At 39.5% G+C, this 21,252-nt stretch overlaps 1 protein-coding gene across 3 annotated transcripts in view; it reads left to right on the top strand.

Moving 5' to 3' along the window:
* The first annotated feature begins 582 nt into the window (after positions 1-582).
* Positions 583-21,252, top strand: part of DNAJC13 (DnaJ heat shock protein family (Hsp40) member C13) — a 56,600-nt gene continuing 35,930 nt past the window's right edge. The window contains exons 1-16 of one of the 3 annotated variants that reach the window (XM_075745645.1): positions 583-790; positions 7,606-7,686; positions 12,016-12,091; positions 12,563-12,712; positions 13,064-13,105; positions 14,191-14,391; positions 15,467-15,673; positions 15,771-15,866; positions 16,022-16,113; positions 16,908-17,074; positions 17,174-17,253; positions 17,333-17,502; positions 18,362-18,461; positions 18,698-18,805; positions 19,369-19,524; positions 20,286-20,342. In XM_075745645.1, coding sequence (XP_075601760.1) covers positions 7,619-7,686; positions 12,016-12,091; positions 12,563-12,712; positions 13,064-13,105; positions 14,191-14,391; positions 15,467-15,673; positions 15,771-15,866; positions 16,022-16,113; positions 16,908-17,074; positions 17,174-17,253; positions 17,333-17,502; positions 18,362-18,461; positions 18,698-18,805; positions 19,369-19,524; positions 20,286-20,342 — 1,770 coding nt within the window. In that variant the 5' untranslated portion in view covers positions 583-790; positions 7,606-7,618. Of the gene's footprint in view, positions 813-7,605; positions 7,687-12,015; positions 12,092-12,562; positions 12,713-13,063; positions 13,106-14,190; positions 14,392-15,466; positions 15,674-15,770; positions 15,867-16,021; positions 16,114-16,907; positions 17,075-17,173; positions 17,254-17,332; positions 17,503-18,361; positions 18,462-18,697; positions 18,806-19,368; positions 19,525-20,285; positions 20,343-21,252 lie in introns of all 3 variants that reach the window. The other 2 variants (XM_075745644.1, XM_075745646.1) reach the window with 2 other exon arrangements.

Raw genomic sequence — 21,252 nt, 5'->3', positions numbered from 1 at the left:
CCGAAGGCATGGAAAACTGGCAGCGCTGTCGCTGGCCGTACCCCCAAAGCTCCACAATCACAAGACTCCAGGAGCTGGGCACTTGGGAAACTACCAACTAGCCCCAAATTAGTTGATCTAGTCTAGACCAACCGACTAAACTGTTAAAACACATCAGGGAGCAAAAAGACCAGCAGAGCGATTCACGGCCCTCAGCAACTCCCCCCCCCCCCCAAACCACCTCACGAGGCCCCACCGCCGCCACAGCCCCAACCTCTCCCCTCATCGCCTCCTCCCGCCGCGCTCGCGTCCGCCCCGCGCACCCGCCCTCCTCTCCCCGAGGCCTGAGGTGACGGGTGGACGTTGCCCTCCACGGTTTGCGCATGCGGACGGACCCACCCTTACCCCCTCCGCACCCGCCTCCCTCCGGTTCCCGGCAGGGCAGGGCAGAGCAGGGGACGGGGCAAGGGGCGGGAGGAGGGACGGTGAGGGTGAGGCGGCTCCGCGGGCCGGGCCAGTGCGGCCGCAGGAGGTGGGGGAAGGGAGGGAGTATATCAGCTGACCGCGTCCCGTGACGGCCTCGGGCTTGACGGCGACTGCGTCGAGAGGGCGGTCTCGGTGCTGGAGCTAAGATGGCGGCCTCCAGCGCCAGACTCTGAGGGAGTTGGAGAGGTGTAGCGGCTGCTGCCTGGCCAGGTGGAGGGTGAGGGGCGAGAGCTTCGCTCAGTGGCCCTTCACCCTTATCGCCGGCAGCGGCGGGAAGCGCAGTGCTGGTGGGGGCAGGTCCGGGCAGCTAAGGCTCCCCGGCCAGGTAAATCCCAGCGGCGGGAGAGGTGAGGAGGCGGTGGCGGCCCCCGCCTCCTTCCACAGCCCCGGGCGGGGCCGTTAGGCACCGAGGTGCTGCTCGAAGTCGTGGGGGGGGGGGGGGGGGGGTGCGCCCGGCCTTTGGGGTTGTGAGGGAGCGGGGGCAGGGCTGGGGGCAGCGCTCTCTGCCGCCTGGGGGCAGATGTTTCCGCCGGCAAAGCCTCCAGCCGTGGCGGGGTGAGAGGCGAGCGTCGGGGGGCGCCCGTGGCCTGGGGCGGTGAGCAGCCGGCCCGTGCGGGCCTGATCCCCAGGTGTGGTACCTGTGTTATTACAAGCCGCTCTCAAGCCCGTCTCTTCCTGTGTCTCCGAGCAGAGGAGAGGCTGGGCTTTTCTCTAGCCTCGGCCCCTGCCTGGTGCTTCATTAAACGTGCGCTGCACCTGATGTAGCTTTTGTAGCTGCAGGGTAGAACTTGTCCTCTTTCCTAGATCGGTACTGGCATGTCCATTAAGAAAAGATACATTATTTTTCTCCTCCTGGCCTCAGATCAAAATATGCCCATCATAAGATGCTTTGGGAAATAATTTATGAAGAGACTTGCTCTCACAGAGATGAGGGTTTGTTTTTTTTTTTTTTTTTTGAGTGGTAATAGTATGGCTGAGGAGCATGGGCAGAACTAAATCTATCTTTCAGAAAATCTACCCTTAATGTGCTTATTTTTCCAAGAGGTTTTTTTAATTTCTCACATGGATGCTTTTTACTTGTATTTTGTTTTCTGAAAGTCAAAACAAGTAAGGCATACTAAATGGCTTTCTGTCTGTAGTGAGCTGCCAACAGTCTTTGGGATAGATTTTCCTGTCAAGTGGTGGGGAGCTTGCACCTTGTAGTTGTGTCTCTACTGAGGGCCAAACTCTGGGCTGTAAAAATGTTGTCCTGGTGCTTCAGTCGGGGGGAAGGGGGAGGAGGAGGGGGGTTTCTTTTTGTCTTCAGCTTAGTGCTCTCAAGCCGAGGGAACGTTTGACTGTGTTGCTTGGGGGGGGAAATAGACATATTAAGTTTATTTACAATCTTCCTATTAATGCACTTATTCTCTGCTGTGTGGCTGCTTTTGAAGTTAATGTAATCCGAAATGTATTTTCCCTTTTTCTCTCATTTTCTTTCACAAATAAGATCTATGGCAGTGAGACAGAGAAGATGAAGTTGAGTAGATAGCTGCTTTGTTTCCTATTACTTAGCACTGACTAAATAGTACTGTATTCAGAAAATACTCCTTATTTTAGAACTTAAGTTTTTTGATGTCAAAGCCTTTTCTTCTTGATAATAGAAAATTGTCTACATAGGCCACTTGCATGTAGTGAGATACGTAGAAAAGGAAGAAGGCTGTTGAAGCGACTGCTAGTGACTCAGGCTTCATTTTTGAATTGAGTTGGGAAGATGCTGTTCAGTTTGCCATGGCTCAGTTCAAATAACAGGACCAATATTATAGGTGTAAAAACTATGCTTGGCTCTTGCCTGCTTCAGTTGATAGATGTGCATCTTGGTCTAATTCCTGCCTGCTATAGGCAGCCATGTGCCAGAACACTTAAGCAGAAATTACTGATTCCTTTCCATAGTTACTGATGGTTTTTTCCACTTACACCAAATTTCTAAGTGTCTAGAGACTCAGAGCTGAGTATCTGTCCCTGTGTAACATAGACTTTCCAGGAACTTTACCTTGTATTTTAGCCTTGCTGGAATTAATTTCTAAAAAGATTTATTTCATATGTATTGCTCGCTCCTCTGGGTGTCATGTGGTGTTTTTCATAGTTTCCAAATATGTATTTGTCCTGAGGGACTGAATCACTGTGTATTTTCAGATTTTAAGTGGTATGCTAGGCATTGGTTTTTAGGGCCAGATCTGTGTTTTGGTCTGAGCAAGTGACTTTTTTTTTAACTTGTGTTTGAAGCTCAGTAAGTGAAGTTTACTAACTTAAAACAATTCTTCATCTGGCATCCAACTGTATCTTGAAATATTAACCTTCAACTGTTTAACATCTCAATTTGCTTCCAAAAAACCTATTCTTATGCAAAATCCACTAAATTAACAATTGTCCTGCCTCACTAATAAAACTCAAAATAGAACAATATTTTGAAGAAATATGCCAACATGGCTAAAATTGACTGAATGGTGCACTTTTTTGTTTTGCCCTCCCTGTTAATGAGTAAACCCTTTTGTTCTGATACTCACCTGTCTACCTAGTGAATCAGATTACTATTCTGCTGTATCAATGAACCAATGTAGATGATAAAGAAAAAAACCAAGTGTGGAAGATTCTGGTTATTGTCAGCACTAGCTCTCAGTGAGGGAATGGGAGCAGTCAGCTGGAAGATGGACACTAATGTTGTCACCATCATTTCAGGTAGTAGTAAGGTTGAAATTCTCAGCCTGTTTGCATGCTGGACCACTGAAGGTGGCGATGCTGCTGTCGCTGAGGGAGGCTGCTCTAATCCTGTTTTAAGGATCTGGTGGGTCTCATCTTTCTCCTCTTACAAAAAGGACTGTGAGTTCCTGCACAACAGATTAAGAAATCTCAAGTTTTCACAGCTAATTAGGCTGTAGTACTTAAGAGCAGAGCACTGTTTAGGGACACTAAACTGCTGTTTTCACACAACAGTGAAAAGAGGCAGATGAAACCTAGACAGCTAAAACATGTCAGTGCAGCAAAACTAATTTATTCAAATAATGCCATTAAAGCTGTAGATGACTGAAAATCGGGCTCCAGACCTGTAAGTGGACAGGCAGATGTGTAGAACCACAGATTAACAGAACCTTGGTTCTTTTTTTTTTTTTTGGTGATTTGCTCTCATTTCTTTCCAGTTGGTCCCTGTTTTTGTCCTCTTGGTATGTCTTCTCTCTCTAAGAAAAGTCACACTTGAGCTTGGTGTGCAGTAGTATAGACTTTCCAGGAACTTTACGTTGTATTTTAGCCTTGCTGGAATAAACTTTTAAAAATAAATCTTGGTTTATCAGCATTTCTCTTGCTCTCCCTCCCCCCACAAAGAAATCTTAGTTTCTTACCAGCATTTCTCTTCTTCCCTGCAGTGTAATAGAATAATAATCCTCGGAGGGTGGGGGGGGTGCGGCTTGGCTCTGATGTGCTACTTTAGCATAGGTTAAACCTTCACTTAAGAAATATATGGAAGCTTTGCAATAGCAGAGGAATAATATGATCAGGAAAAAAGTTAATCTGAGCTAATTCTGCACTAAACTTTGAACCCATGTCCAAACTCCTGACTTTATTTAAATGGAGGGATGCTTATGTATAATTACAGCTATGCCTATTGCTTCGATGCCTGCAAGGTCACAGCTTTGTTTCTGACTCTACAGGTGTTAGTTTGAGACTGACTTGTCTCTGTTTCCTGAAATAGATTCTGTTTTCCCAGATGGTAATTTTGTCTAAAGAATATGAAATCCCAGAAAAGTGGAAAGTGTATGCAAGTTGAACACAGCTTGTGTAATATACCTATTCATGTAGCTTAAACTCTGAGGCAGGGGGAGTCCTGGCAGCAGTTCAGCCCCCCTCCTTTAATTTTAAGGGTTGCTATTTCTGGTATGTGCAGCACACAAAAATGTGGTTTCAGCTCTTTGCCCCAAAAGCTGTTTCACTGCTATTTACAGTACTAAACGAACCAAATAGGAAAGTATTGCTGAACTTCTGTCTTGTGAAAAAGCTAATTAAAATATCCAGGCATTGGAGGAGTGCATTAGTTAGGCTTCCAAAAGAAGTTGCAAGTCATAGACAATATTTTGCCTGCAGGAACCTCAGATTATTTGAGTATACTTTACATTCAGCATGCTTTCTCTCTCAACTAGATGAAACAAAACCTGCTATTTCCAAAATACTTGTTGCCTCTGCTCCAGTTGAAATAGAACTACTGAACTAGATGTTTCTCTGGTATTAAACCTTTGAGAATCGTGAGTATGGGATACCCAATGGCTCTGCCGCAAAATGTTTGAAAACCCTTGAAGTTGTGATTTTCTGTTTTAAGGTACCCCAGGACACTAACATGATCATTAAAATTGGGGCCTTATTGTCCTGGACATGCCTTTGAGTGCAATAATTTAACTCAATTCTTGTGTCAAGTCAGTCGACCTTTTTTAAAGGTCTCTTGAATACCGAAAGAGGTAAAGGTGACAAGAATGCTCTCTTATTTGGGGAAATTAATATGATATGATTAAGCAGGCCACTATAGCTTACACCGGCAATATGGCTAAACTTGATTAATAATAATACCTGATGTGCTCTGCAAAGTCAGTGGTTATACTATTTCAGGTACTAAGATTACAATGTATCACATTGTAGATAGTATAGTGAGAGTGATGCTGCACTGATTCTGCCAGAAGGAGTGAAGGAAGATAACGTCTTGGTTTCTTCTAAAATGTCTTTGGCATGAACTTTTTTTTTACATCTTGCTCTTACTGTGGAACCAAACACAACTGAAAAATGATTGCTGGAGTTCAACATAGCAGCTCAGAACACTAGGCTATTGTTTTCCTGCAGAGAACAAGGCTAACGTGTGGAAGAATTATTTGTTACTAGATTTTTGGCGTATATTGCCTCTGTGCTGGTCTCCTCAGTGGGAGAGGTAGTTACACTGTCCAGAAGCACAGCGAATAAAGTGTCAAAGCTTAATGATTTTAGAAGTTTTAATCTTACCAAAAAAGCAGTCTAGTGAATTTGTCACTTGCATTGTATGTACAATACTTCATGTATCAGTATCCTGAATCTAGTTAGATGCTGGTATTAAAATTAATGGAAGCGGCTGGTAGCTCATAAATGAGTGTTTCTTGGTTCAGTATTATTAAGACTAGATGTCTGCAAGTGTGAGAACATCTTGCTCTAAATACTCTAGAGCAGGTGGTGTTCAGGTCTAGGAGACTTAATAGAGCTGGTCAGAGGAGTGTGGTATTGGTGAAACTGGAATTACAGATAAATAGATTTTATAATCACATACTTAGTGGAGCTAGTCATGTTATAAGCCTTTTATTTTTACTAATACATTAGTCAATATCAAGAAAATGGCTTAAAAGGGAGGTATGAAGATTATCTGGCACTTTGTTCTGAAAGATAACTTTAGATCTGATAATTTTGTGGTTTAAAGTGTGCTACTGTATCCAAACTACACAGATCTTACTGTAAACAGTGCACTTTTTCATGCTTATACATGGCAATAATAATACAACATAGTTCTTAAACTGGGAAAAACTGAGAACTTCAGAAATAATGCTGTTGAATATCTTACCCCTTTGTAAAGGGGTAAGAAGCTTTGTTTCCAAAAACTGGATTTAGAGAATTTAACTTGCCACAAGTCAATGGGGTATTAACTCTGAAAACTTGACTTGGACTGAGTCATTGAAATATGTAAATACTGTTTTTCTCTTTTTCCAGAGGCAGTACCACAAGTTCTTTTCAGTAGGTAGTGATGATTATACTGGTTCTTCACCTGAGGGAAGGAATTCTCAAGTTCATTTCAGTCAGGCTATCCATTCTTCGTGTTCATGACTGCATAACTGCTACAGTCCTTGCTCAAAAAGAAAATAGCCTGAAGTTGTAGAGGGTAGAAATTAGCAATGAGCTAATGTTACAGGTCATCCATCTCAAAACGAGAAATCTTCCTTTGCCAAATCAAGTAGAGTTAGGTGGATATAAAAAGATAACTGGGGTTGTAGTTTAACTTTTAGTGGGGTACTGACTGGGATTGGATTACTTCAGCATTGCTTCAGGCAAGCTATGGATATGAATTCTTGCAGACTAGCTTCTTAAGTGTGCGATGTTTTGAGGTTGCCATCGCATTAATGGTGTGAACCTGTGAGTAGTACCAGTCTGTAATCAAGGCAGGGAAGTCTGTTTTGATGCATACAAAAATAAAACTAATGCTGTAGCAGTAAACTGAGAGTGACAACCTCACTTTTTCAGCTTAGGGTATGTCCACTGAAGTGCCTCATATATGTAATAACTTCCCTTTTACTTCACCTTGCTGTTAACTTCCCAAGTGCTCAACATGCATCTGTTTCTACCATGGAAGATAGTGTTTAGGGTTCAGAAGTGTTCCTTAGAACTTAGCAGCTCCTAAAGCAATGATCCAGTCAAGCAGTTGTGAGCAAGTTTCACTAAATTCCTGCATGTGTTTAGGGAGTAGGTATTCATGTGTGAAAAGCATGTCAGGATGTTAGCGGTGGGATTGCTTAAACTTTTACAGCACAGAAAGGGTACTTAGTCCGCTCTTTAATCACCATGCTTAGCTAATAAGTAAGTTTCTCAACTTCAAATTCCATTTCAGACTGGAAAATAAGCTGTTCTATCCAAATTTCTCCTTGCTGTTTATTTTAAAATAGAAATAGGAATCTGACTTAGCTGGAGTTATGGGCACAGGGTATTCAAATAATTTTAATATTACACAATCTTCAGGAGTTAAGCCTTCTGGAGATGACATAAAATACATTTGAATCTGAATGTGCAAAGGTGCAGCAGAAGTAGTGTGATTGTGATAATATGGCAAATAATGCAGCATAAATTACTATAACCTGGTACTGCTAATGGGTAACTAGTGTAACAAAAATCAGTGGGGAAACTAATAATTTATGTTCAACTCCATGTGCAACTTAGTCTATGCATTGTTTGATAAACATAAGTATTCCTAATGTTTTTTGTGTGAAATTGACAAAGCAGTGACTTCAGTGTTTAAAAACAAAGTCTTTTTGTCTTGAAGCATATTGATGATTAGAGAACTTTGGTTTTAAATGAAAATCATGAGTACTAACAGGATGTCTCTTTTGTTTTCAGGTCTTGGCACAGAATGAATATAATTAGAGAAAACAGAGATCTTGCTTGTTTCTACACAACAAAACATTCATGGAGGGGAAAGTAAGAAGTTTAAAGTTTGGGGTTTTTAAAAAATGTTTTGTGTGACGTTTCTCCTTCGTTATTGGATTTAACTGCATAGTTCCTGTATTGATTGATGAAAATTGAATTAAAGGCTTCTACTGCTCAGTCTCTGAACTGAATTTATCTTCACTAGAATCAGTTTGGATTTTAAACACTGCATTTTAGCCTTCCTCTGCACATGTTACCGTACTTCAGTGTAGCTCTGAAATGGACCACCTAACTTTTAGTCAGCTTCTGAGTGTCTTGAACTTCCTATATAAAGCACTAATTTTAAACTGGAAATGCTTTTTATCAGAGCAGGCTCTTGGAAGAGTAGCGTCTTAGTACTTTAATGTATGAGGGTCACTAGTCCACGCATATACTTAACATGTTGTGTAATAGATTATCTGTTAAACTACTAACTGAGATTATTTGAAGACTTCTGTTACTAGAAATAAACTTCATCCCTGATGGGGGTCTTGGATCTAAAAATGAATTTTCAGTGATGCTTCTGTCTGCAAAAGCTATGGATTTTCTAATAAAACTATGCCTTAAACTATCATAACTGGAATCTGTTACACTGTGTTTCAAGTCAGCTGTTAAGCATACTTCTTAAAGCTTCATAGGACTGACTTTGGTGTCCTTAACCATTGTTCCTTCTCAAGTGCATAGTAGTGCTGTGGAACTGGGATTTTTTTTTTCCTTGCTACCTAAACATCAACAGAACAAAGAGGGTACGTTGTCTGCACCTCAGGAGCATGAGTACTGCTTTATTCTAATGATTGTACTAAGACGTGATGTCTGAATCTGTTGTTTGACCAGTAAGTTGAAACTGAGGGTTTTTTTGGCTGTTTGCTGATAAGCATTTCATGAATTCTTCTTATCAAAGATTGGGAATGCTGGGAAGGAAAGGAGGCTGGGATTGCAAGGAGTTGCAGCCACAGATCTTTCTCATTTGTGCTTTGAAGAACCATGAGATTGCTTCAGTGTCTAATCAAAGAGCTCCCTGCTGTTTTGTCAGCAAAAATTAAAGCCCCAGGGTAGTTCAGAGTCCAGACTAAATTGAGCCGTTGTCTGAGGGAAAAAATCTTTCCTCTACCAAGACAGATTCTTGATTGACTTGAAATAGTTTTATCTCATTAGAATTTTAGCCAATACTTGTGTAAATTGAGTCTCACCTGAATTACAAATCCAAATGCATGGATCTTATAAGCATAGCTGACTAAACTGTTTTCTTTAGTAATAATAAGGTACTATGTTGTGGTAGAACATTAGAACAGTTTATCCCTCTTAGTTTTTCTGTTGCGCAACAGAAAATACCTGGTCTCTTCCTGTGAAGTTCCTGTGGCATATGTGCAAATTCAGCGTGCGTGTGATTTGAGCTGCTTGGTGAAAAATTAAATGCATAGAACTAGTATTGCTTCTTTTGCCCAGTACCTTCCATTAAAGAGCCTGTTCCTACATGATACAGGCTGTTGAAGTTAGAGTAGTATGATCTTGAACTTTGACAATAGCATTCTGATAAACTATGAAGTCTCATAGAACTTCAGACTAAGTCTAAAACAGAAGCTTAGTTTAAAAACTCAATGCCACTTTACTTTTCACATAATGAAGGGGATAGGAGTGTTTAGTGAGTAGTTGCCTCTTGTTGTGTTGCAGCAGAAGCTTTTATAGCTTTAGTAAGCTTTTTTTATATTTGAATACTTAAATCCACTCAGTTAATAGTTATACATTGTCAGTTTAATCTATGGATAACATTAAAAAAACCCAAACAGTAATCGTGTGTGTAGTGCTAAATGAGCCTGAATCCTTTGACTACTGATATGATTTGTCACTTGCTGAGTATGGACTATGTGCATGGCAGTTAAAAGTATTTTCTAGTTGTACAGATGCTAAGGTGTCCATCTTGAGTTCTGTAAAATTAATGAACACTATCTTTCTCTTGAGTGTGGTGGTATAAATTTTGTTTACTAGATTAATCCTGATTTTAAAAAAAAGTGAAACTTCTGACTTTACAGTGCTTTGAAAAAACTAGTGAATAGGCAATAGTGATGGGAAGAGGACATTTGCTTCAAATTCTTCTCAGAACAGCCTGGCATTAGACTGTACTGCATAGTAGTTTGAGAGATGATTAATGGTAAATTCTTCAAGGCTTGGAGGTATAAATACCTTTCTATATATTTAAAGGTGAAGTTCTGGCCAAGAATATGTTTAGGACATGTAAGAACTGACTTCTGTTGCATGAACAGAAGGAACTCAGGACTTGGGTCTTCTGAATTTGCCTAGGGAGGAAGGCAACAGTAACTTGGCAAATCTGCTGTTCTGTCTTGTGTTCCTTGTCGCATTACATATTAAGAATGTGTGAAAATAAATGTGCTTCCTAGATCTTGAAATGCTGGCTTGAGTGTGAGGGGGCAGAAGGAAGGGGCTGTAATGTTTGGAAGCTGGTCTTCAATTATGTGTGATCACTGCAGATACTTACTGTGCCACAAAGCACTGTGAAGCTCTTTAGTATGTTGAGTAAACAAAACCTTAAATGAGTGAAAGTGCTGTATTACTTGTGTAGAGTTCTTTAGAACAGCATAAACAAGCCTTATTTGTAAATCATGTAAAAGACAGAATACCTACCTAAATTGTGCAACAAGATGAGGGGAGACAGTTGGTTTGTTCGAAGGATATTCTTATGATCTAAGAACTGGACCATTCTTTGACAGACTGAATATAGTGGAATTATTAGCAACTAGAGTAACTTGAAGTGTTCTGCTTTGTTACTATGACTTCTCTTGAGTTGCATCTTGAATAAGGAGAATTCAACTATGAAAAACCAAATAGGCTTTTCAACTAGATTAAACATATTTAAGGTGGCAGGTCACTTCAATATTACAGATTTTTCTAAGCTTTGAAGAAGATAAGCACTTGCTTTAAAGCCCAGATAAACTCATCTGGGCCAGTAATGGTTTGAACTTCCACCAATCTGTTTGAATACTGATGGAAAATGGTAGGGAATGAAGTTGTGAGAACTCCTGACCTTGCTATTATGAGAGAAGGGAGGATAGGTCAAGTAACATGAGGGAGCAGCTCTGAATGTGTCTGAAGCCCATGCAAAGTTTGACCTTATACAGAAATGATGGCTTGTACTACAGACCTGGAAAGTGAGAGAGACTAACACAAGAATGCAGAGAAAAAAGGAAGAAATGACTTGCTTCTTGATGCAGTCTCTAGTATGGCATGGATCCAGATTAGTTAGTCAGCCATCTGGTTGATCCTTTCCTTAGCAAACCCACACTTTACCCAGAACTGAAACTGAAATTGCTACACTGAATCAGTGCAGCCGAAGCATTTTTATTTGGTTCAAGAAAGGCATCCATGTTCAGATCCTGTTTCTTTGGTCAGAGAATACTTACTAGAATTGACTTTGGTTCAGGTTTGGCTTGACTTTCTGGGCAGGGCTGCTTGCAGATAGAAGTACCCTGGAAGCAGTAGTTTGTACAAGTAGTGAGGGATTAGTAATAATTTCCTGTTCCAAACTCTGGTTGGTTATGTTGCAAAACTTTCTGATTCAGAAATATCTAAATAATCTCTATATAAAGAATTGGTTTGGGGTATGCTGCCAAGATTGTCTAGGAAATAAAACCATGGTAAGGCTTCCATTTTGCACTTTTTTAGCTTTAGCTCACTGCTGCTTTTTTTTATATGCCTGAAATGCAAGCAACTACCTTACTACAGCTGTTCTTTAAGCACTATGGCAGTTAACATATCTGTGGTATGAATGTACAATGACTAGCTGTGTAGTGAACTATAGCTTAAGTGATCTGAGTCTTTCTGAGTTCAGTAGTCTTAGTTTTCTTCAAGATGAAGAAAATCAGGCTTTGCCAAAGTTACACTTTGTCTTGTTACAGTATTGTGACCAGGTGTGTAAATGGGATTATCTCATGTTACAACTGTTGTCTGAGATGGCTTCTGACAGATACTTTAGAGTATTGCCAGAATATCTTTTTTTTTTCCTCCTATCTGTGTAGTCTTTTTAGAATTTATTCTGGTCTGGTAGTACCTCCCAGTGCAAGTTCCAAGAGTCCTGACTTAGCCAATAAATTAAGAAAAGATACGCATAAGGAAATATATTTAGTAGTATTAACTTATATGTCCTTTCTATGGATTTATAGAACAGAGGAGCTTAACAGATTATAAGGGTAAACTGCCAACTAACAACAAAAAATTCCATATCCATTTCCTACCACTGAGTTGTATATAGCTTCTTAACATAATGTTTGCAGTTCGGCAGGGTTTTTCTATAACTTCTGGATAAACTAATGCTCTTCCGTATTCTAGGTATAAGCGAGTCTTTTCAGTTGGAACCCATGCCATCACTACATACAATCCCAACACTCTAGAAGTTACAAATCAGGTAACTATCACTTTTGAATTTGATTTCTAACTTATGTTCACTATCTGGAATGAATAGGGGCATTCAATCTTCAGAAACTATTTAGTCTGACAAGATCTCAGGAAAACTGGAAGATATGGCAGCTGCTATAAAAGTGCATGTAAAAGAAAACTTATGTTGCCTTTTCTAACTCTACAAATAACCAGTGGATTTCGTACTTTTAGGCAACTTGTCTTCATTGGCCAATAAGTAGTACTTTGCTTTTGGGTGCACTGTTCCAAATGAACTGGGATAAGTTTGATCACTGTTAGGCTATGTCCCTTACTTTGCAGAGTATCAAATGGAAAACTCAAGCTAAAATTGTCAGATAACATGCTAGCTATTGTCTCATTACAGCAACTCAGTTGTTATAGGTTATTAAGGGTTTTTGAGTGGAGGAGATACAGCTTTAGAATTACTAACAGTATAACCCGATTACTTTCGTTTGTCTAGTGGCCTTATGGAGATATCTGTAGTATTTCTCCTGTTGGAAAAGGACAAGGAACAGAATTTAGTCTTACTTTTCGCAAAGGAAGTGGAAAAAAGTCTGAAACTCTTAAGTTTTCCACAGAGCACAGAACAGAACTCCTTACAGAGGCACTGGTAAGTTGTGGGGTTTTTTGTCCTTCAAGCAAGCAGTAAGTACTTGATTATCATTACTGTTTGTGGTAGCTTACTATGCTTTCTTTCCTTACATAAAAAGTAGGAAAGCAAGTTGTCTTCTGGGCTGTTATGTTAATGAACTTGATCTAGTGTCAGTTGCAGCAACTAGTGCATGATTCTTAAATAGTGAGTAAAGCTACAAATAGGAATATATTGGACTAAGCCTCCTTGAAGACTCACCATTCCACTGCAGTTTAAGTCCCTTAAAACTGAATCAGCTTAAATGTAGACTTTCTAGATAGATTTGCTATCATATTTTTATTCACTCATGGCTAACTTTTTTAAAAACAGAGATTCAGGACAGACTTCTCAGAAGGAAAAATCACAGGACGGGTAAGTGTGTGTCTTGCCTGGATCACATGCAGTTTAATGAAATGATCTAAAGACTTAAACTTCTACTTTGCTCATGTGTGTTATGCTTGTGCTATATGCACTACCTAAAATGGTTTTTGTAAATTTGGATCTGAGGTCTTGCTCTGAGAAGAAAAAAAGAGTTTGTTCAAAAGCAATGGGAACCTTTTCAATAGGAGAATATTTGAGCTCTCTTCACTTGGCTTGAGCCTTATCATGGTATAGTTACAGACTCTGAATGTTACTGCTGAATTAAAGGGCTTTGCCACATGGAGTTCTTATTTGGAGAGGAGGAAGAAGAAAAACATAAGTTTTGATTCATTATTCAATGTTCCAGCACTTTATTTTCTAACTAGTTTTCTACGCAGCATCCTGAACATTTGATGTGGGAATACTGTTTCCTAGGAGGATTTCTGTAGGTCAGATTAAAGGCAAGATTGCCATTTAATGAATCTTGGTAATATAGTAATAAGCAAAGCAGCGTACAGAGCTGGACTTTATATTTGGTTTTGTGTCTTTAGAAGACAGCACTTTAGTTACTTAAAGCATTGAATAGAATAAATCGTCAGTGATGAACGTAGTAACACTGCTGGAATATGGGGGTTCCCCTTTGCCTTACTGCTGTTTAGAACAGACCTCTAACTTTTATGCTGGTTTCAGTAAGTCTGTGTTTGTAATGGAATGTTACTGCAGGAGATAAAAAAATTGCACTATAAGTTTACCTTAATTTAGCTTGATAATTGAATAACAGCATCTGGGTAATAGATACTTCCTTGTCTAACCACGGTGCTCATAGTCTGTGAGTAGACCACCTTCTGCAGCAAGAGAAACTTTTTGGAGTGGCTGTTTTGGGATTGTTCTGTCTTCAAAATGCATTAAGCTGTGACTTCCTTGTCAGCTGACAGCTACTTTCCTTTGATTCATAGTGTTCTTAACATAGATAAGGGCATTAAGGGAAAATTATATAACTTTTTGAACTTTACACCCATGCTGCTTACTGGATTGGAAAAGAACTATTACTCTGTAGTAAAGTGTGTGTAGATGTCTAAAAGTAGCATTCTCTGCAGAGGTATAACTGCTATAAGCATCACTGGAGTGATACAAGGAAACCTGTGATTCTGGAAGTGACTCCTGGAGGTATTGACCAAATTGATCCTGCAACAAACAGAGTCCTGTGCTCCTATGACTACCGAAACATTGAAGGCTTTGTTGATATTGCTGGCTATCAGGGAGGCTTCTGTGTCCTCTATGGAGGATTTAGTAGATTGGTGAGTACTAAACCAAAACATCTTGGTATGGTGTTAGGGTGTTTATAGCTGTATATTCAACAATGAAGCTTCAACATAATTTGAGCATACAAGTATGTACATCTTTGGGACCCAGGTGTGGAGCCTCAAGGCTTGTAGACAGGTTTTAAAACCTCTTTTCCACAGGAAATCAGTTAAAACACTTGAGAGCAATGTGTGAGTGTTTTGCTTATTGCATGTTTAAAAATTACAGAGCATAAAATATTTATTTATATTTGGATAGTGATTATGAATGCAATGTGGACATGGACTTTCCTGATGTTTCTCAAAGTTACAGAAGTGACAGGCAGTGTTACTAATCTACCTAACTGATGAGGGATTCTATTCAGAAATAAATTGATCATTGGTGATGCTTCCCTTCTAGGCATGTGATCTGATACTCAACAGCTTTATTTAGGAAATATTACAGTGTAATATTGGTTTCAAAAATCTTAAAAGGATTTTTGTGTATTATACTGCAAGCAGCTGAAATGGATCTTTAGGAATTAATTCTTGGTTACTAATGTAAACATTAGCTACCTCAGTCACTAGTAACAAAATAGGACTCTGTTCTCTAGATCAGGGTTTCTATGTCTTTTGTACTGCAACATACATTACTTTGGTATAAAACTAGCAGTATATAATTGATCCTCTAGAGCTGCCCTAACCTTGCCTAGCAAGGCTGGATAGTAGCCCTTACAGATAGCAACTGGGGCTACCACTGTGGTTCTCTGGCTCCTTACTTCTGCCAGGATCTATTGCCAAGGGTGGACAGGCAGGTCATGCAGACCTTTAATGGCATGCTAATGTGTAGCAAGGTATCCTTTAGGAACAGCTGCTATAGATTTTTTTTTTTGAAAGGCAAATGTAAACTTAATAGTGGATCTCTTGTGTAAGAAATACCTCTCCTCTTCATGCCATACGCTTAGCAAAGGCAATCCCAGCTGCTGGGAAGATTCTGTACTGTTAGGTGTGTAGTGGAGGATTACTTGTGGAACTGGGATTTCTTGAGCTATGCCATATTTTTCACCTGTGTGTTTCTTGTCAAAACTTGCAGCACCTGTTTGCATCTGAGCAGAGGGAGGAAATTATCAAAAGTGCAATAGAGCATGCTGGCAACTTCATAGGTATCTCTCTGCGGATAAGGAAAGAATCTCTAGAATTTGAGCAATACTTGAATCTTCGCTTTGGAAAATACAGCAATGATGAATCTGTAACATCTTTAGCAGAGTTTGTTGTTCAAAAAATAACACCTAGACACTTGGTAAGGGTATCAAACTGAACTTATTTGGTTCCTCTTAAATGCTAAGAGTTCTCTTTCCTAATGTGTGGTTGTTTTTTTGGTGTGGTTTTTTTTTTAGGAACCTGTGAAAAGAGTACTAGCTCTTACAGAAGCTTGCTTAGTTGAGCGGGATCCAGCTACCTATAACATTGCAACTTTGAAACCCTTAGGCGAGGTAAGAGGCAAACCTTTCTTAGTACTACTTCTTCAAATCGAAGCTCTAAAAGATAATAATAGTAGGAATTTGATAGTATACATAAGATGGTCTTAATTTGTAGAGTAGATAAATAACACTGCTTCATGAATGTGGTCCTTATCTCTTATTTTTAGGTATTTGCAATAGTATGTGACTGTGAAAACCCCCAACTTTTTACCATTGAATTTATCAAAGGACAAATTCGGAAATACTCTTCAACAGAAAGGTAACTGGAGCTCCTGTGGGTTTATAAATTCATGTGGAAGTTGCCATTGTAGTGCTTCTAGTTTCTCAGCTTCCATAAACTCCGACCCTTGGAAGTGTTAACTCAAAGCCTTGCTATTCTAGTGGTCTGCCACTTAAAAATCAAGATTCATCACAGGATCTAAATTTCTTCCCTTACCTTCATCCCAACTTCAAGGAAATATATGCAGAAGTTTTACGGTGAATATGTAAGGGTGTTGGACAGTTAATACAGCCTATTTCTCTTAAGCAATGTTGTTCTGTATGTTGTACTTAGTTAAGCAGTCTGAGACAAGGAGAGAAAGCACAATTGAAATGATATGGAAATGTCAAGGTTGTAAACCCTTTGAGCTGTCTGCATGAGATAGTCTTAGTTGATTCTATTTAAAACAACCAACAGAATAGTCTGCACTTGCAGTTGTAATGCAGTCTAATCCTGCTAAGTGAGGTTTTGCAGAAAGCACAGGGGTGAATTGGCTTGCAACATGTGTAACTCATTAACAGATAATCTAGTGTTGATCCCTTTAGTGAAAGGCTGCAGCTGGCTATACTGGGTGTAAGACAGCTCTGTTATTACAGTGAATAAAGGAACACTTTAAAGTTAGTGACTCCTTCCAGAGGTGTAGCTGTTAGCACCAGTGTTAGTAAGACATTCCAAGTATTACTGCCTTTCATTCTGTTCTTGATTTTTTTTTTTGCCTATTTTTCTTATAACTTGGTTATTTGGCATCACTTTTCTGATCTAAATTGTATTCATATGTCTTTCTCTTAACCCAGAGATTCTCTCCTGGCTAGCTTGTTGGATGGAGTGAGAGCTTCTGGTAATAGAGATGTCTGTGTGAAAATGACCTCAACACACAAAGGCCAGCGTTGGGGATTACTCAGCATGCCTGTAGATGAAGAAGTAGAGAGCCTTCATCTGAGGTTTTTGGCTGCTCCTCCAAGTAAGCTAATGTTTATTACATGGTTTTACAGTGCGTTTTGAAGCATCCAGATATTTAGTCAGGTACTGTGCACTTAACTTTTGTTGTGTCTTCTTCCAGATGGTAATTTTGCAGATGCTGTGTTCAGGTTCAATGCTAACATTTCCTACAGTGGGGTACTACATGCAGTTACACAAGATGTAAGAATAAATCCTCTGCCTATCCTCTTAAGATGTTGTTAATGCATAAAGATATTAATAATTGTTATTTCTTAATCAGGGTCTGTTCTCAGAAAACAAGGAGAAACTCATCAATAATGCCATAACAGCATTGCTCTCACAAGAGGGAGATATTGCAGCATCTAATGCAGAGCTTGAAAGCCAATTCCAAGCAGTAAGACGACTAGTGGCTTCAAAAGCAGGCTTCCTTGCCTTTACTCAGCTTCCAAAGTAAGTGAGAAGTCTCTCCAAGTTTGGAAGTAGTAGGTGATAACAGTTCTTGAGCTGTTGTCTTATCTTCAAAACTGAGAAGTGGAGTTAAGCCTCACTTCTGAAAGACTGGAAGACTCTGTACACAATTGCTTCTAGTAGTATGAAGCTGTCATCAGGCTTGAACATAAATTGAGAATCCCAAATGATCATCAGTATGTAAAATCTGATTCTTCCTTTGCTAAATACTCTCTGCCTTAAGTCAAATAGTTTAATGGTTTTTTTCCTAGTGGAAAAACTTCTAAAATGTACCTTCATCTGTCCTTGCAGTAGGCAGTTCTTCTTAAAGTATGTAGATGCCACTGCTATCTTTAGTTCAACACAAGATAGAACTTGGTGTTTGCAAGCAGAGTTGTACTCCTACAGTAAGTACAGGCTGCTTGGAGTTTGTGCCTTAAATGGATAACATAGTGAAGCAGAAAAACTGCTTTATATTCTTCTGAAAATGAAAGATTCCTTGGAATATTTCTGACTCTAGAGTATATGGTGCAACTGAATTACGTGAAGAGTAACATATGCACTTAGTCTGAGACCTTTACAAAGAGTTCTGTTTCTCTGTGAATAGTGTCCTGTACTATCACTATCCTGTAACTACAGAAATACGTCTTTGTTTTTGTGAACACGCTCTTGGCATGTTGTTAACAGTGAAGTCAATATTAATGTTTTGCTACCAAGGAATCTCAAATGTATGTAAACATAAGGTGCTGGCTTGCCAAATGCAATGGGAGCAGGCAACTTCTGGTCCCTGATTAGATTTACCTTAAAACTAAGATTTCTGTTTTCTCTCTAATCTTGGTGATTTTTGCTTTCCTTTCAAAAGATTTCGAGAACGATTAGGAGTGAAGGTTGTGAAAGCCCTCAAAAGGAACAATGATGGAGTAACCCATGCCTCTATTGACATGCTTTGTGCTCTTATGTGTGTAAGTACTAAATTGCAGATTCTTTCAATTTGGAATGTGTGAACTTCAGTCTACTGAAAGACCTAGAAATAGGAATTGCCCTTCAACTTGCAGTGTGATCAAACTTCTACAGTGATTTCCTGCTGAACTTGAAGTAGGACGTGCTTTTTATGATTTCAGTGTGTGGCTTTGACTATAGTTGTTAAGAACTGAGGGTTGAAATGTGACTGCATAGTGAGTACTTTTTTTTTTTATAGCCCATGCATGATGACTATGACTTGAGGCAAGAGCAGTTGAACAAAGCTTCCCTTCTTTCTTCAAAGAAGTTTTTAGAAAATCTACTAGAGAAATTCAATTCCCATGTGGTAAGCTATCTGTTTTCAAAAATTAACTTCTTGAAGTGCCTTTCCTAATTGCTACGAAAACACATCCGTCATACTTGGATATGTCTTTGAATGTATCTGTACCTGCAATTGAAGTGTGGAAAATACAGCTATGCCTGGCACTGAAGCTTGTTCTAAATAGGTTTGGATCTTGGGAGGTTAGAATGTAGCTGTCTATACTGCAGAACTTGAGTGTCATGCAACGAATGTTTGCATGTTTAATATGGAAACTGAGTGTTACTTTTAGTTAAAAGGATGTGTAAACTGGCACTTATGGGATTAAAACTAGAAAAAGTAATTTACAGCACACGTGTATATGAGGTCATAAATCTTTGATTATGCTCTAGGAGCCAATACTTTACTGGAGTATTGCCATGCTCAGAGCAATGGTGTATTTTAAACTTGTAATTTTTGTTTGCAGACTATTTCATGGTATGACAGGGAAGACAACCCTCATCATGAGTACTGAATAAAACTTGCATGAATACTCTTGGGCAGGGGAGAAACACTGTATCTGTATTACATACCTGTCTTCCTAATTTCAGGATCATGGGACAGGTGCCCTAGTAATTAGTTCGCTTCTGGACTTCCTGACATTTGCCCTATGTGCTCCATATAGTGAGACTACTGAGGGGCAGCAGTTTGACATGTTGTTGGAAATGGTGGCATCTAATGGAAGAACACTATTTAAGCTCTTTCAGGTAAGATTTCATAAATTTTTATTATTATTAGAGGCCTTAGGTAGTCAGTGAGGATGAACCTTTTCTCCTAAAAGACAAATTTGTCTATGGTTCAGCTGGTTAATGTGCCTAAACACTTTTGTACTTTAGTGAGTTTCTTGGCAACCTATTACTTAATCTTCAGCTACCAGATTGAGGTGGTTATTTTGTAGTGAATGATATGCCCAATCATTGTAGAATAGACTGTGTAAGACTTGTTTCTAGAAACACTTTAAAATGCCAGGTAAATATTAAGCTAGATTCAGCAGATGCACAGAACTTTCTCTTTGGAGAATCTGCCACTTTTTTGTTTCTGTCTCAGTAAATGAGAATTAAAGAGTAACATCCTCTTCAGCAGTAAACCTGTAAGAATTCAAGGATTTTTTTAGCTAGGATTTAGCTAAAGTGTCAATGCTTGCTTTCTGTAAAAACAGTATGCTCCTCTACTTCTTAGTTAGTGTCAGCTTGTCAGACAGTTTCCCCAGCATTATTCTAGCTATTCTGGTATATGCTGCTGATCAGTGCCAAGAAGTCCATCTGATAGTTGCATGAGGCATTATTGTTTAAAGGTTTAGGGTAGGAACTCTTCCTAGGGCTAGCTTTCACAAAACTGAAATACAAACATTTGCCCAGAACTGGAGGTAGAACAGCCATGTAGAGGAGTTAAGGAAACTGAATCACAGATGATCTAATCTTCAAATTTTGCACTTGAATAATTATTTTGTCAATGTTTTTTATTTCAGCACCCTTCCATGGCGATTGTGAAAGGAGCAGGTTTGGTAATGAAGGCAATAATAGAGGTGAGACTTCATCAGTGTTACCTGGGATAGCATACTAAATACGTGTTGTCTATTTTGGAAGGGCAGTTGATTACCAGTAGAAGTTTGTTGTATTAGCTTCTCTTGGATGGAGGGGGGAGGGTGAAGGTGAGGAACAGTGCACCTGTTTAATTGAGTGGTTTAATATAGCAACTTGCTTTCTTACACTTGGGGGTTTGGAAGGCATGCGAGTTGAGACGTTAGGTAGTGCCTTGCATGTTTTCATACTGCAGTCAAGATTTGGCTGTTAATGTTATATGTAGCTCAGTCACATACCTCAGAGCCACCAGACTTCTGCATGTTAAAGAGGGTCTCTCAAGGAGGAGAGGCCATATTTCCTGGGATGCATTGCCAGATGGAATGGGAGTGGGATTAGCAGGCAGTAGTGTCCCAGAGCAGACTAGTGATACCAGCCTCTGTTATTGCTCTTTCTGCTTCAACAAAGGATGATTTGGCTTTGTTAGTTTCCATACCACATGATGTATGGGCCAACCACATACTTCTCAAGGGCTGCTCGTGATTGTTGCAGAATGACCCTGCTAACTGACTTTTGACACTTCCTGTGTTCAAATTCAGGGCTTAGTTAGTGTCTCATTGTATCAGAATGGCTTATACATCTGAAATGCATCTAGTACTTTCTTGGAATGGAAGCGAACGAACACTTGAAATAGAGGTATTATAAATCTGCAGCAAGTTTCCATTCATATACTTGATAATGTTAGCTGAAAGTTGCTATGCTGTTTATTACAACTTGTCATTTGAACTGTAGTGGCACATGAGCAAGTAAAAATACAGCGAAAGCTTTTTCTTAACTGCTCATTGCAATTAATGTATCCCAACTGAGTGACAGTCTTATCCATGTGACTGTCTAAACAGAACAGTGGTTACTCTT

Source organism: Balearica regulorum, chromosome 2 (genome assembly GCF_011004875.1).
Source record: "Balearica regulorum gibbericeps isolate bBalReg1 chromosome 2, bBalReg1.pri, whole genome shotgun sequence".
NCBI lineage: Eukaryota > Metazoa > Chordata > Aves > Gruiformes > Gruidae > Balearica > Balearica regulorum.
Note: the sequence above shows the minus strand (reverse complement) of the source record. Positions and strands in the feature narration are given on the sequence as shown.